The sequence below is a fragment of the Carettochelys insculpta genome, chromosome 2 (genome assembly GCF_033958435.1).
Source record: "Carettochelys insculpta isolate YL-2023 chromosome 2, ASM3395843v1, whole genome shotgun sequence".
NCBI classification, from domain to species: Eukaryota; Metazoa; Chordata; order Testudines; family Carettochelyidae; genus Carettochelys; species Carettochelys insculpta.
The window spans coordinates 273,033,530-273,050,708 of record NC_134138.1 but is presented as its reverse complement, the minus strand read 5'-3'; the positions used below and the strand labels follow the sequence as shown (position 1 = coordinate 273,050,708).

General features: G+C 43.5%; 1 protein-coding gene across 1 annotated transcript in view; it reads right to left on the bottom strand.

Moving 5' to 3' along the window:
- Nucleotides 1-17,179, bottom strand: part of LOC142008952 (vasoactive intestinal polypeptide receptor-like) — a 204,839-nt gene that overhangs the window by 50,595 nt on the left and 137,065 nt on the right. Inside the window, exons 4-5 of the mRNA XM_074986333.1 lie at nt 5,462-5,565; nt 988-1,085 (exon numbers count right to left, since the gene is read on the bottom strand). Coding sequence (XP_074842434.1) covers nt 988-1,085; nt 5,462-5,565 — 202 coding nt within the window. The remainder of the gene's footprint in view (nt 1-987; nt 1,086-5,461; nt 5,566-17,179) is intronic.

The window sequence follows — 17,179 nt, the reverse complement described above, 5'->3', positions numbered from 1 at the left end:
CCCCCGAAAAGCAGGAGACTGGGAGCAGAGCTGGTGAAAAGCCTCTATACTGTGCTTGTCAAGGAGGCCTTGAGAGTGGCGATAGTTTCCAGGGGTGGGGTGGGGTGTGTGTTTCCACTTGTCACAGGTGCCCAAACAGGTCATTGTTTATCTAATCAGCTGACCTTAAACAACCCTCTTATGGAACATCTGTTAAGATCAGATGGATGGCTGTACGGAACACCATGCCGTATGCTTCATCCATATATTTGCTGTCTAATTCTGTGCAAAGTCATTTGGAGGCAGTGGAGAGAATACTCTGGAACACTGAAATATCTCACTCCTTACAAGGAGTCTCTTAGCTTGTGAAATACCTTCCCGAGGGAAATGGTGGAAACCCCATGGCTTGTTACAAGATTGGGGGAAAGCATGAGAACTAGACACTCTTTGGCATTGATGTTATGGGAAGGACTAGAGAATCTAGCAGATCTTTTCCATCTTCAGGTTTTTGGTTTATGGCAGAGACCAGCAGCCTCTACGATCATTGTCCTACAGGAATAAGGTACAAACCAGGCACCAAAACTGCCTCTCAGGCTGCCAAAAATAGCCCCCACCTTGAATCCTGCAGGGTAGGCATAATGCCCCCGCCCCATAATATTGTGTGATTTCTTTGCACCTAGAGGTTAAACTTGATCAGAACATGCTGGGGGACAGCACTGCCTCTTTCTGCTTAACTAAGCTATGTGGTGCAAAGGCTAGGCCTTGCACTTCCCAATGCCTCACGTCACATGGATCTGACACCCCAAAATGTGTGGCCACGACCTTATTGGAGGAACTTCAACTATATGTGTCCCGGCACTGCTGCTGGCCAACTTGCTCTGGAAAGGGGGTTACTGGACATTCCAAGTGAAAGGAACTATAGCCAAGAATCTGCTGAGGTCCTTGGAGTTAAATCATCTGTTTCCCTACCCCTGCGGTTTCCCTTCCCTTCCACACCCAGAGTCTCACCTGAAGAAGCACAAAATGATCATAGAGGCAGTGAGAGAAATGAGAGAGACACTGTATCCTATGGTGTAACTGGTCTTCACTGTGCCATAGAATGTCGTCTGCCAACATGGAGAAAAGACATTACGATTAGGACTTTTAGGAGCCATCAGAGGTTCCTCCATAACAAACACTTCTTACAATACCACTCACTAATTACTAGTTCACCTTTTCAAGTGTAAAATGGAAGAAAGCATGAACTAAAACCCATTGAAGCAAATGAAAAGAAAAGCCCTTTGACCCCCAAGATGTCTTGGATCAGGATCTGATCATAATTATACAATGAATTTACAGGCAAGAGAGTCCTACAGGGTGTAACATTATTTAATTGTCCATAGATGTGGGTACACAATGATTTTAATGCAAAAGGGGGATGCGTTACACCCAGTACCACAGGGCACTGGCAATAGAGAACTTTGTGTTATCCACTAACACGGGGTAGGGACAGAGCTGTGATGAAAATGTGTTTTATTTCTGTAGAGAAAAAGGACTTTGTGGAAAAAAAATCAAAACCCAGAATAGTTGGGCTGAAAACGCAAATATTTTGATTCAGAAATGCTTTCACGGTGCCTCCTGGAAGCCATAGTTGGGGGCTTCATGGCTGCAGTCTTTTCGGTAGACTGGATTCCTCAATTGGACCACATCTTCCATGATGCATGGCAGTCTCCCCTCCAGGAAAAGAGGCTCTGGTACTGATGCATAATGGGAGATGTAGTCCAGGTGGGCATTCCTGTCCCTCCCCCCCATATAGATGAGGAAACCAAGACAGCGTTTAAATGATCAACCCTGTGTCGCAGAGGGAATTGGGAACATGGCTGAGTCCCATGCTTGGGTTACTAACCCATTACTCAGACTAAAAGAGAAAGGGACTATGCTCTATTAATGGAAGCTGGGGATTGAATATCAAGACTTCTTGGTTCTGACCTTAGCTCTGCCGTTTACTCTTTGTTTGGTGTCAGGCAATTTGTTTAATCTCTCCATGTCTCCAGTTCCTTAGGAACCATCACTTTTATTTCAGGGAGCTTGTGCAATTAATTGGTTTGTATCAGATTCTGATCTCTATTATGCCAGGGTAATTGCTGAGATAACTACATTGACTTCAGTAGACTAGCTTCCACATTTACCCCAGGGTAACGGAGATCTGAATGATTCCTCTAATGTTTGTGAAGAGCTTTGAGGATGTCAGATGAAATAGGATAGAACACAGTGTGAACTCTTTGAGCAGACTCTTTGCTCCCAACATGTGCTCAGCAACCATAGAGATTCTCTACTACACCAGCAGACTGATTTGCTCTACATTTGTGGGCAGCATTTACACAGATAGCCAATGCACCTACAGTTTGCACGCTACCTACAGTGAGAGTGATGCTGGAACAAGCCACCAAAATTCTTGGTGGATTCTTCACTGTTGACCATTTTTAGATCAAGATTTGATTTTTTTAAATAGCTGTGCTTATTCCAAAGGAATTGTTTTGGGGAAGTTCTATGGCCTGTCTGATATGGGAGGTTAGACTAGGTGACCAGAGTGGTCCTTCTACTTTTGGAATCTACTAATCTAGCTCTGTAAGAATGGTCATACAGGGACAGACCAAAGGTCCATATAGCCCTATCTTATCTTCTGACAGCAGCCAATGTCAGGAGCTTTAGAGGGAGTGAGCAAAATAGGCAATCATCACATGACCCATTCAATCAAAACTGGCATGTACCCCTCCAAGTAATGAATGAAAACTGGGCCTGCATTTGCAAATGCAAACATTTTGAAAAATCAGCTAAAAGATACAGGCTGTACAGTCACAGATATCATCAGTGTGCCACTCGGATGCTTATACATTCCACATTCCATGGGCTGCCAGAGTTCAGGAACAATGTCCTCCAAAAAGCACTTATGTATATTTAATACTTTTCATGTTGTTTTTGAATAGAGCTTAGTAGACATTAAAAATTAAGGAGATGTTTCAAACACAAGTGACTATCACCCTAGGGTGGGCCTCATGTCTCACTGGCTGATATATTCTGTCTTCCTCTCTCTTTCCAGCCCTCCCTCTCTCCTCCCCTCCCCAAACGGATAGCCAGCTCAACAAATCACTTCTATTCATCTGTACAGTTGAGTAACATACAGAGTAAGCCAAATTTTGAGTCAAGCGGCATCACAAACCTGTGTGAATCAAAAGAAAATAATTAAGAGAGAATTAAAAGATCACAATGTGAGTTCTCTTGGCAATCAGGCATTTGTGCAATGCAGCAAGCCATTGGGTTTTCAAAGCCAGGAGCAGGAATTCCCAAATCCTTTTGGGGTCAGAACACAAAGTAGAATTCTTAGAGGAGGCCCTTTGCATTCCTGCTCTGTAACAATCAGTTTCCAATCTTGGAGCCTGTGCCTTAGATTTTGATCTTAGAAACAGGACACTTGAATGGGTGCAGCTGATTAAAACTCCCTCTTCAATAAGCACTGATGTTCTTTGTGCAGAGCTCCTTCAGGATTTTCTCATTTGTCCGTTATTAAGGCTGGCTAAGCCCTCTTGAGATTTTTCCATGTAATTGCTTGATTGTCCCAGTAATGTAGGGGTACTGGAAGTGGCTTAGGAGCAGTATGTGCTGAATACAAGAGTCTCTCAATATACAGATAGTTTTATTACTAAGAATCCTGTTGCCCAGCACTCACTTATGTGGACATGGGCAGTAATGCAGGGAAAGAGATGCACACAGTGGGGCTGTGTAAGACAAAAGCATGGACCCAGTCACGTCTTATGCTTTGTTAGTATATTATGCCAGTTGACTACAATGCTAAGATTTTTAAAGTAGATGGGAGGTGGGAGAAGGGAAATTTAGCCATAAAGCTCCCATTAATTTCAAACTGAGTCAGATTGTAACCTCCCCTAGGGTACATCTACACTTACTGGGAGATCAACCCACTCTGGGGTTCAATCTTGTGCACCTAGGGCAGACACACAAAATCGAACTCTCAGGAGTTGACAATTTGTACTCCTCATTATCAGAAGGCGTAAGAAGGGTAGTGGGTGAGTTTCTCCCATTGATATCTGTTGGTGAGGACAGACAGGTAAGTTGATCATAGATACATTGATTCCAGCTTCGCAATTGCTGCAGCTGGAATGGCATATCTAGGATCGACTCGTGTAGACCTGCCTCAAGTCAGCTTTGAAAATCAAATCCCTTCCTGTGTAGGCTGGTTATCATTGATTTATTCCAGTGAGAAACAAAGTTCTAGTGAGACATGGAAGTCTGCACTGCATTATGGGACCACCTTCCATTTCAACACACACGTGTGGCAGGTAATGATCACCTGTCCCAACATATAATGCATAATGCTCCATCTTGTTCTGTTGCCAATATAATTCCTGATGTATTATTACACACACACACACACACACACACACACACATATTAGTGATATGTCTATCATTAATTGCTTAGATAGATACACTCAAACACTTAATGGTTGTCTCAGAAAACCAAATAAGATTACTTGAGTGCTCGTGAAGACCGGCAATTCAACAGGGCTCAGAAAGGACTAGATACATTCATGGAGGACAGGTCCCTCAGTACTTGTTAGCCAGGATGGATAGGAATGGTGCACCCAGCTGCTGGTAGCCAGAAGCTGGGCGTGGGTGACAAGAGGCGGATCACTTGATGATTCCCCATTCTGTTCATTCCTCTGGGGCATTTGGCACTGGCCGCTACTGGAAGACAGGATCCTGGGCTAGATGGACCTTTGGTCTGATACAGTATGGCTGTTCTTACTAGTATTTGTCATGCCCCAATTATTCCCTATATCTTTCTAGAGCTTTAGCTAACATAAATCAGCACAAGTTCACTCATACCAATAGACCTGTGCCAATATACACCCACTACAGATCCCTTTTAGTACAGCACTTTTAGGTAAAGTTGCAAATACTGAGGTCACTTTATCTGATTAAAAACAACAATAAGTCCTGTGGCACCTTATACACTAATAGATATTTTGGAGCATATGCTTTTGTGGGCAAAGACCCGCTTCGTCAGATCTAATTAATATAATTAATGAAGGTAAGGCTGGCAAGTAGGCTCTGTCTAGAAGGCAACTGCAATTTTTCAAGTATCTTGGAGATTCTTCAGGGGACAAGATATTTTCAAACTTTAATATCAAGGTGATGCAGCTATATCTATAAATAGGCAGATGCCTGACCTTCAGAGGTGCTGGGTACCTGCAACTCCTGTTGAAATCAGTGAGATTTTGGAGGTGCCCAACACCTGGTTCTTCATTGTCAGTGTTGACTAGCAGGAATGCTTGAGCTCTGTTTCTAGATAAACTCGGTCAGAACTTCTTGTTACACCTCGAGGATTAGGGAGGGAAAAATTATATGAGGGTCAGGGTATTCCTCTATGCACCCCAGAGGGAAAAAAAAACATTTTGAATTCTACTCCTCAGGGCGTTACAGACCTCTTCTACTGGAATGCTATTGGCATCATATCCACAAGCTGCTGCATAGGAGGCAGGATACATGTCTGCCCAGCCTTCGTCTGTGCAGTTCTTGGTCACATTACCTGGAAGGAAAAGAGGAGGATGGTGAAACCATGCACATGTTGATTTGATGGTCACAAAAAAAAAAACAGGCCTCATTTGCCAATTTCTATTCCAGATCATGAATTTTACAACATTCAGGGCCAAATCCTGACCTCCCTAGTTATTACGTAGCACTGTTCTTAGACTAGTGCCTGTAGACTGGGCCTCCTTGTCCAAGGCACTGTATAACAACTAGTTTGCAGTAGTCCCTGACAGCTTTCCCATGTCCCTTCCATGACCTTATCCATGTACCCAGACTTTCTGTTTTACTCAAGCAAAAGCTACTGAAGTCAATGGGAGTGTCACCCTGGTTCTGGAGAGTAAGAATTCTGGGATACTGTGGTGTTGGAAAACCAACTAACATGTGTAGAACCCATAACAGCTTAGCAAGAGGCACTGCAGTTGTAATCAAGACAATCTACTTAAGCATGGGTATCCAAAAAATATTAATTAGCCTAGTAAATCCCAGCATATTCACTTCATATTGAAAAGAGGCAAAGAATAGTTGCTAAGTGTATCTGTCTGTGTTTACCTATCTTGGGTTGGAAGTTTGCCATCTAACCATATTACCTTTCAGGGTAAGTCTACACAGCACAGTTTTCTTTTAATAAATGCTGTTATTTTGATATGACTAACCTAACATTACATGACGCAACAGGTATTTTGAGATAAATTTGAAATAGCGGGCATCTTATTTCGCTATTGGTAAACCTCATTTCACAAGGACGAGTGCATCTTTCGAAATAAGCCATAGTACGTCCAATGGCTCTATTTTGAAATAGGCTCTATGCAGTGCTTTTTTAGTTTAACTGTGTATGCGTAGGAAATAGAAGATCAGCTTAAAAGCAAGTGTGTAGTTTAACAGTGAAGGTCTGCAAGTTATCTGCATTGCCTATTCTTCTCCGGAGGAAAGCCTTGCTGTGACCATTTCTTGTCAGCTTGCAAGAGAGCTGTAAATACTGAACCTTGGGCACAATCCCATATCTCTAGTCTGCTGAAGTCTAAACAGGGAGAATTTAAGTTGAGGAACTGATATCTTCCAAGTAATTACCTGGAATGCCCTAGAAAATGCCGGGGACTTTACATCTGACCTGCCATTTGGGATGTTTCCAGAGAGATTCTTGCAAGACATTAGACTCATCCATCATTGTCACATATCTAATATAAGAACCTTGCAAGCATTTGCAATGAGCATAATCTTTTTGCCATTTAACAACTCTCTTCTTTTATTAATAAATCTTTTGTTTATTAAGGATTGGCTGGCAGTGTGACATTTGGGTAAGAGCTGAAATATATCTGGGAGTAAGTGTCTTATCATTTGGGTATGGTGGAATCTCACGCGCAGTGAATTGCATTTTCAATAACCTTTTACTGTATTAGACCAGTTTTTTTGGATGGGAACCAAGGGCTGGAACGCTGTGATACAGTGGACTAAGCCCCAGTGCTTCCTACAGGAGACCAGAGGCCCTACCACACCCCATCTCTGTGAGAGGAGCAGAAAAGAGGTCTTCCTGGAAGGATAGAGGGGCTGTCTCTGTGGCAGCCAATCAGGACCTGGCAGGCTGGTATAAAAGAAGCTGCTGGGCTAAGTCCTGGCAGTTCCTTGCAGGAGCTCAATCCAGGCAGATCCCTATACTGTCTGGAAGACCAGCAGCTCTTTGGACAGCTGAACCTGTGAGCTGAACTTAAACCTGGGCAAGTACCAGGCCCCGTGGCTGAAGACCGACCACAAACCCAACACAAAGAGCTGAAGGCACCATGGACAGGGCTAGTTAGATCCTAGCTCCGGAGCCTTGGAGACGATCAGACAAGGACCTTGCACAGCAGGCATTGCCACAGAGAGGTGCTCACAAGTGGGTGGCCCCGTTACAAATGCCTAAATACTTGCTGTTAACCAGCATGTGCTACAGAAGTTATTACTGGTTTGGTGAATCAAATTATTGACTAACCCCTTAGTTTTTGGGGATTGTCTGTCCTGTTTCTTGCCGTCTGCCCTGAGTGTGGCATTCTCAGGATCATCCATCACAGACACCTGGTCATTACTAGCTATAAAGGAAGTCACATGCTAGGCAATCTTTTGAGCTGGTGGACCAGTTCAGGAAACATAAATGCCATCCTTTCCAACCTTCACTCAAAGTGGACAACACTCAGAGTGATCTTTGTTAAAGGTTCAAAATGTCTGTTTAGCCCTCACCTCTGTACTCTTGGGTACAGCTGGGACAAGCCATAGAAGCACTCAATACACCACAAAGAAAACTGTTCTCATAGCATTTCTTGTTTCACTGGTGTTTCCTACTTCTGGATACCTACAGCCTGTTCTGTCAGAACTTTCAGCTCATGTCTACAGACTGAAGAGTTTAATCTGTTTTGAATAAACATCTGAACTTCGTCTTGTTTAACCGAACTGCATCAAAATCCACAAGGCAGGTGCTCACTCCCCAAAGCATGGAACACTTTCAAGTCACAAATAGGTGTTCACTACCTTGCAGAACCATTTGTTGCAACTTTAGCCCTTTTTTGGTTTCTGAAGTATTCGCAAACTGATCCTGACTTCTGCAGCGATACCTGCGATGCATTAGCAACAATCAAATAACCTATTTATATTATTTGTATTACGCTATCACCTAGAAACCCTCTGCACGCTTGATTTACTCTTACAGCTCTGAAACTGTGGTTCCTGACACATACTTTCATTTGTTCCAATCTCTTTTATAGGAGTTTAAATTACAGGTGTGACATTTCTTTTGGTGGTGAAGCAGCCGTGCTCAGTGGAACTAAAGCAATCAGGATGCACTGCTGTCTCTCTACCTCAAAAGTGATGTGTATTTCAGCATTTCTTCCTATATGCAGCATTGTCATAGATCCTAGGATCTGATTTACCGTGTGTCATACTTCCTGTAAAACGCACATCCCTGTCACTTAAGAGTGCTTGTTGGTGGTTTCAGTTTATTTGTTTCTTTTATTATTAACTGAAACAATTGATGTTTGTTTCATACTGTGGCTTGCTTGGGTTATTTCCTTACACCTTTGAATCCATAATTTCTTGTTGATTTGTTACTGTTTGTTACCAGTAACACAGGGCTCTCAGAAAATTCTTCCCATCAAAGCATTCTAGAGCAGTGTTTCTCAACCTTTTTTATAAAGCAGCCCTTTTAAAAAATAAGTGCCCCCAGACCTCTCTTCCTTACCCCTAAGGGTACACGTACCACCGGTTGAGAAACATGATCCTAAGGTAATCCGAGGTCTTGAAACAAGCGCCATTCAACCTTTCTAGGTTACTGTACCCTTTGTAGGAGTCAGATTTGTTTTGCCTACCACCAAGTTCCACCTCCCTTAAAGACCTACTTACTTACAAAAACATACAAAAATATCACAAAAGATTATTACTGAAAACTTGCTGACTTTCTACCATCTTATCATCAAATAAATAAATTGGAATAGAACTATTATACTTCAGCGTAAGGCATATGAAGCAGTAGAAACAAGTCATTGTCTGAATGACCTTTAGATTATACTGACTTTACGAATGTTTTTATGTAGCCTGTTGCAAAACTAGGCAAACATCAGAATGAGTTGATGTACCCCCTGGAAGACCTCAGTGTACCCCCAGAGGTACATATGCTTCTGGTTGAGAAACACTGTCTTAGAGCACGTTATTGAAAAACCTTTGTTCCGTTTTACCTGACAGGGAAACTGAGGCAGTATCTAGCACACGGGAGCTGCACGCCTAGAGGGGGCCTCTAACAGTTAATGTAATAGAAATGTGCTGTACATTTAATAAATAAATAAAGCACTACAGAGACAACTGGGGAATGTGGCATACTTATATCTGGCTTTCCCTCCAAACCGTGACCTTCTCGGTTCACACTCTCACTTCTAAGTTAACCTTTTATCAAGCTTTGCCTACTAGTACGCACACTGGAGGCCCAGGTGCATGGCTTTTCTCCCAGAGAAGCTCACAGACACAGGCCGGAGGTGAACTTGTAAAGAGAAATATATTTTTAGTACTTTGTTCTGGTGCTGGGAGTGTGAGTGATTGATTCTGCTGTGATGAGAAGCACAAAGAACCAAGTGATCTGCAAAAAAGCAGCTGTAGCGGCTGAACGTCTGAGTCGGACATCTGCCCCCTTCCTGGCTGTCCTAAACTGAGCTGTGCTGAGCCAGATAAAATGATCTGGCTGCGCAGATTTGGCCCTGGGGGTACTAACTGCCCATCCCTGCCTTATATGATGAGGAAGTGAAATATCCCAGGGAGGGTTGTTTGCACAACAGAAGCACTCATTTTTGTTTTATTTTATTTTATTTTATTTTATTTTCATAAGTCTGTTCAGTGCTTAGGAGATTTCGGATCTGTCATTACTTTGCTGCTGCAGGAGCAACTCCTTCAATAGACACCTTCCTGGATCGGGTCAACATGACAAAGTGATTGCGCAATGGAAAGTTTTTAGCTGGCTTCCTACAGCACTCAGAGGTCATCGCGAGTACAAAAGGATGCCGAAAAGTGGCCTGCAGAGTGTTACAGGCCATGCTGAACTCTAAGGAACATGCCCCAGAAGAGGGGCCATGTGGAACAAATCAAGTTCAATGACACCCCCTTTGTCCAGTGGCTGACATCTTTCTGCTCCTTTACAATATGTCCCATTGGTACAAGAATCCCAGTCATTTTGGACTTTCTGTTCCTAAGTCAAGTCAGTTTGAGTGAATGCATTCTAGCGTGTGTCTACACAGCAAAGTTACATTGGAATACTGACCACTATTTTGAAATAACTTTGTGAGCATTGACATAACACAACCACTATTTTGAAACAGCAGATGGCTTATTTTAAATTTGGTAAACCTCATTCTGGCTATGTCTACACTAGCCCCTTCTTTTCGAAAGGGGCATGGTAATGAGCAAGGTTGTAAGATATGAATGGGGCACTACCATGAATATGCAGCACCCCATTAGCATAATGGTGGCCGTGGCAATTTGAAAGTGACACATTCAAATCGTGCACCACCTGCGTAAACAGGATCCTTTCAAAAGGACGCCCCCCGGATTTTGAAAGCCCCTCTTCCTAAAACCAAATAGGGATAAGGGGCTTTCGAAGACTGAGGGGTCCTTTCGAAAGGACTCCATCTAGATGGGCGGTGCTTGATTCGAAAGCGGCACTTTTGAATTGCTGCTGATGCCATTATGCTAATGAGGTGCTGCATATTCATGACAGTACCTCATTAGCATCTTCTGACCTCGCTCATTTTACCATGCCCCTTTCGAAAAGAAGGGGCTAGTGTAGACATAGCCTCCATGAGGAATAGCGCCTATTTCAAAATAGGGGCTGTGCACACAGGGAATAGGGATGATTTGGAAATAAATATTCTGCAATAGTTTATTCCAAAATACTTCTGCTGTGTAGACATAGTATTTCGGATTAGAGCCCCTGGTGAATCTTGTTTTAGTCTGGGCATATTTGCATGGTGTTATGTTTACATTTACATAAGCAAGAGCGGTGACTATTATTTTTAAGTATTAGAGAGATAGCCATGTTAGTCTGTAGCTTTGAGAACAACAAAAAGTCTTGTGGCACCTAATAGACTAACAGATATTTTGGAGCATAAGCTTTCATGGGCAAAGACCTGCTTCACCAGATGCATCTGATGAAGTGGGTCTTTGTCCACAAAAGCTTATGATCCAAAATATCTGTTAGTCTATTAGGTGCCACAAGACTTTTTGTTGTTCTATTATTTTTAATTGTATTGTGGTAGCACCACAGAGTTGAGGTTGAACAAACAAGAAAGACCCTTCTTGCCTGAAAGAGCTTCCTATCTAAATCTAAGACAAGAGGCAACAGGTGGTACAAAGGTGGTAGGAGGGAGCCACAAGAGACTAATGAGGCCCACGAACAGTAGAATCAATGCGGCCCCAGCCCATCAACTGCTAACTATTGTCAAGTGTTTCGTAGGCATTGTGGAGCACTTTAAGGAGAGACGTGAAGCCAAATAATGTCATGACCTTCCAGATTTTTACAGAGAGCCCCATTCAAGTCTGTGGCAAAGCTTGAGAGAATGCATAATGGAGTGTAACAAATGGGAAATCGAAGGCAGCATCATTGGTAGAAGAGAGATGTGAGTCAATACTGTGCTAGCAATAGGTGAGACTAGGATGTATAAGCCTTAAAAGTGAAGCAAAGTGACTTGTGCTGGGTGTAATGAGAAGGAATACAAAGAACAGGGAGAGGGGATGGAGTCAAAGCAAAGGGCCAGGAAGGAGATCTTTGCGGCAGTATTTTGAATACACGTAAGTGGCCCAGGATGGAATTTGAGAATGTTTTTGATAAAAATTACCAAATTTGCTATAAAATAATGAATACAAATCATTGTGTTTGGGTTAAATCTAGCTTTCCCATGCCCACACATAATATTTAATACACAAGACACTTCCATTTCCTGCACAAGACACTTCCAATTCCCAGCATCTGAGTGCCACTCAAGTTATTAATATAAATGGCAAGGAACAAAAATATATGTTCCTCCTTTCTTCTCTTCCGCTCATCTCAGTAAGACTGACATCAGCATAAACCATTGTTTGTAGAGCTGGTCATAAAATGAGAGGGTTTTCAATGGTTATTGCTAAGCAAGGGATAGATAATTAGACAGAAAATATCATATTTACTCTGTACAAGTCTATGGTATGCCCACACTTTGAATAATGTGTGCAGATGTCATCACCCCATCTCAAAAAAGATATATTGGAATTGGAAAAGGTTCAGAGAAGAGCAGCAAAAATTATTAAGGGTATGGAATGGCTGCCATATGAGGAGAGATAAATAAGATTGGGAATTTCATCTTTAAAAAGAGATGATTGGAGAATATAGCAGAAGTCTATAAAATCATGACTGGTGTGGAGAAAGCAAATAAGAAAGCATTATTTACTCCTTCTCATAAGACAATAAGTAAGGACCACCAAATGAAATTAATAGACAGATGGCTTAAAACAAAGCTTCACACAGCGCACAGTCAACCTGTGGAACTCCTTGCCGGAGGAGGCTGTGAAGGCCAGGACTGTATTAGGGTTTAAAAAAGAGCTCGATAAATTTTTGCAGGTTAGGTCCATAAATGGCTATTAGCCAGGGGTAAAGTATGGTGCCCTAGCCTTCAGTACAAGGGCAGGAGATGGATGGTAGGAGATAAATCACTTGATCATTGTCTTCTGTTCTCCTTCTGTGGGGCACCTGGCATTGGCCACTGTCGGCAGACGGGATACTGGGCTGGATGGACCTTTGGTCTGACCCAGTATGGCCATTCTTATGTTCTTATGTTCTTAAAAGGAAGTATTTCTTTACATGATGCACAGTCAACCAGTAGAACTTCTTACCAGTGGATGTTATGAAAGCCAAGAATATAACAGGGTTCATGAAAGAGCTAGATAAATTCATGGAGTCTAGGTCCTTAATGACTATTAGCCTCTGTTTGTCAGAAGCTGGGAATGGGTGACAGGGGAGGGATCACCTGATAATTACCTGTTTTGTTCATTCCTTTAGGACACTTAGCATTGACCACTGTCGGAATACTGGACTAGACGGAACTTTGGTCTGACCCAGTATGTCTGTTCCTATGTTTTCGCTGTCTGCTACATTCTTATATGTCTACCCCTATAGGTATCTTGCATTTCTGCCAATTTTCCTGCCCTATAACCTTATTAGAAGGTTAAGGATGGAAGAGCCCTCAGGAGGCGATCTAGCCCAAGCCTTCCCCCAACCTCCTCTTGAAGCAGAGTCAACACCAACTAAACCATCCCAGCTAGGGCTTTGTCAAACTTAGCTTGTTATCATCTTCATATAAACTTGCCGACTACATTGTCCCTCTTCAAATCCCTTTTCCTAAAACTCATTTCCCTGTAAAATGATTTGACAGCTGTAAGGTGCTGGGGTGCTGAACCACGTGCTGACCAATGTTATCTCATTATTTCCTGGAGCTCTGCCATCGATCTGTGTGTATCTGTTATCTCTTCTCCTATACTTAGATTGTAAGTGTTGTGGGGGCAGCGGCCCCCAATTTGCTTTGCTTTTTCTACAGCCCTTAGCACACTGGGGTCCTGGTCCATGGCTGGTGTGTGTGTGGGTGAGGTGAGGTGGGGGTTGCTAGGTGCCTCTGCACTGCAAAATAAATAAATAAATAAATAACAGTATGATATTTATGTTTGTGCTGCGTTAGCATTTTGTGATCCTGGCCAACAGAGGAAGTTGAACTATTGCAAGAGATGTTGTGGTTTCACTATCTGCAGCAAGGCCAAACGGACCAGAAAGCTCAACCTCTCTCTATCAGATACTTCCATCTGAACTTTGCAGACCCAAGAAATTCATTTAGTTTATCATTATTGGTAATGTTTGAATTTCACTGGCACTGGAGGCGGGGGGGGGGGGGTGCACAGCAAAGCCCCATGGTGCCAGCCACCATATAAATGTGGTAATCCTGCCCACAATAGTTCACAACCTAGCCAAACAGTGGGTTGGTTTTGAGATGGGGAACTGAGGCACAGGCAGATCAAGCGACCACATAGGAAGTTGGCCCAGACCTCCTAAATTCCATCTTTTCTCTCCTGGGGTGAGGTTAAGAAGAAGCACTGAGATTTCAGGGTTCTTTGTCCAAACTGACCCTGGCTTTTGAATCTTTAGAAGTTCCCCCCTCATTGTCAGGCCACCCTCCTACCAAATGCTGATTCAAATTGATGTCCTTTTCAGGGGAGAGACTCTTACCATTGCCTTTAGTTTACAGGATTACAGAAGTGGGAGGACACCTAGGAAGTGGCAGACTAGCTACTGGGCCAAGGGGACCCATGCCCAGGGCCTCTGCCCCTTTTAGGGGCCAGAAAAATGGAAGATCCCATTCCCTGACCCACTCTGCCTGCCCAGTGCTCCTGCTGGGGAGTGGAGGAAACCCCCATACCCCAACTCTGCTCCCTGGCAGGAGCACAGGGGAAGCAGGACAAGCCCCCTACCCTAACCCTGCACTCCAGCAGTATTGCAGCTGGGGACAGGGGACAGTGTAGATACAAGGGGTGAGCAGAGGCCACCACTTACTCTGGCCCAGGACCCTACAAAGGCTTAATCCACCTCTGGACCTATGTCCCTAAAATCATGTTTGTCTTGTACACCCCAAGCTGCCATTACAGAAGAAAAGGCGTGAGGACTTGGCTTTGTGAATTCCAGAAGGGTGTGAATCATGAAAGAAATGAAAGAAAACTTCTAAGAAAGTGAGATTTCCTGGAATCAAGAGAGAATTTTTGGCCATGGGGTGGGTGTGGGGTGGGCCATCCCCTAGGGTTTCCTACATCCCAAGCCAAGACTTGACCATCCTCACATCTCACTATTCCAGCCCCACCCTCCAACCCCTCATGCCGAAGAATTTTAGTGGATGTTGTGGCCCTCTAGTATCTTACACTTGCCCATCGCTGAACCAGGTTGTGTATCCCCTCTACAGTACCATGATTCTCCTTCTCGTATGAACGCAGTGCTGGAGAAAGGAGACACATGGAAAGGCCTGAAGACTTGAACTCCCTAGTTCATCCACAGACCCAGTCTTAGTGGTGTCATAGTGCACACATTTTCATCAGTGAGCATTGGTCCCAGCCCATGCTGGTCACTGGGCAGTTACTACCAAACTGATGGTTGGGTGTTTCATGAGGGTGGGGCAGAGAGCAATGAGCAAAGAAGTGTGAAGAATTCCTCCATTGTACTTTTCTTGCTACCAAGAGGAATACTGCTACAGGTTGAACCTCTCTAATCTGGTACCCTTGGGACCCGACCGGTGCCAGATGGGAGAATTTGCTGGACTATGGAAGGTCAGTATTATCAAGCAGCATTACAAACACTTTGACTGCTTACTGGGCTCTTAGGGTGAATCTATACTTATTGGCTGATCAACTGCATTGCAGTCAATCTTCTGGAGTTCGATTTTGCTGTGTGTGTTAAGACGCAGGAAAATTGATCTCTTTGGTCTCAGCCATCTACGCTGGTATGCCGTGCTACTGCACAGAGTCAGGGACGTTGGCACAAGCCTGAAAAGCCCCATTCTGCACAGGATAAGAAAGTCAATTCTGATATGTTGATTCTAGCTACACTAACGGCGTAGCTAGAATTGCATATTGGAATTGGACTTTCTACCCTAGTGTAGATCAAGCCTTAGAAGACATTTAGGGGAAAATTACAGTAAATAACAGCACAGAACACTGAGAGCCAGGATCAGTGTCCAGTGAATCCTAATCATTGTATCCTAGTCCTGACATAGATATACTGGTCTGCAAACGAAGCATTTCTAGCTACCACCTCTTTCACACATTGCAGCACTTGTGAGGATCACTTGCTACCATCTCCCATTGGCCAGGAGATGCCTTCCCATCCTGGTGGATGATGACATGGCCTCAGTTATACACCCTTTTGATCTAGAAGCATGTGAGCAATGAAACCTGACTGGGAATGGCACCTTCAATCTTCAGGAAACTCCAACTAGTTCAGAGTGCTGCAATACATCTCTGCTCAGCATCCTGGGCTAGCAAAGGGCCCATCACATCTGTTTGCTGCACTCCATGCTGGCTTCCCATAACAGATACAGAGTCATGCCCCAAATCTCCTTCCCTTTCTTCAAGCTGCTCAGTTGTCTTGACCCAACACATATAAAAGACCATCTCAAGCTCCAGAACGAAGACTCTGGTCCTCTGGCACAATGGAAATTCTTACCATAAGGCTAAAGCTCATTTATGCAGGAGACAGAGCTGTCCCAGGGGGACTGTTTCAGACTCCGGAATCAACTCTTCCAGGCTTACCCACCATCACAAACCTCACTACTTTCCACTCCAAGTGCAAGGTTCACTTCTTCCACTTGCCTTTTCTAAAGTGAACTCAGAGCAGCATGAACATTTTAAAAAATACCCCACAGTAAAACAAAACACTGCACACACAATTCTCTCCATGCGTAGAAGCTGTGAGCGACAAAGCACCAAGAGTGAAGATGTAATGCACTAGCCTACAGAACAGACTCTAGAATGCTAACAGGTATTTATTGGCCGGCTTTCACCTCTATAATTTATCTTGATGGCTGAGAAGCCAGTTGGGAGTCAGGCAGTGGCAGAGTGAATGGAAAAGTGTAAACTCTGCTCCCAGGAAATATGATTGGAATAGGAGGTTGATGAATTAAACATTGTCAAATGGTGCCACTCATTATTTAGAGCAAAGACTTTCTGGGACAGAAACTCATGAATTAAAAAGTGGTAACTGAATTTCTTGGAGAATAAATTCAGTTGGAAGCGAATGTGAAAGATGTGAATTGAAGCAGCTGTGCTAACTCGCTTATCCCCACTGTTGAAGAGCACAAGGCAGGAGCTAAGTGGTTTGCTGATGGCGTAATTAAGGATTGTAGAAGGAAAGCCAGTGAGCAACCTGCCAGTGGAAGTGAGATGATGACACAGAAGGTTCTGATAAAAAGGTATTCGAGCTAAGTGGGAGCTGGACGCACAGCAGAGGAAGACAGGGAGAAGTGGGGAAGACAGAAGCTGAGAATTAAAAACAATTCATTGTGTACACGTCTCAGACTTTCCTGCAGCTTTCCTCATTTCCAATT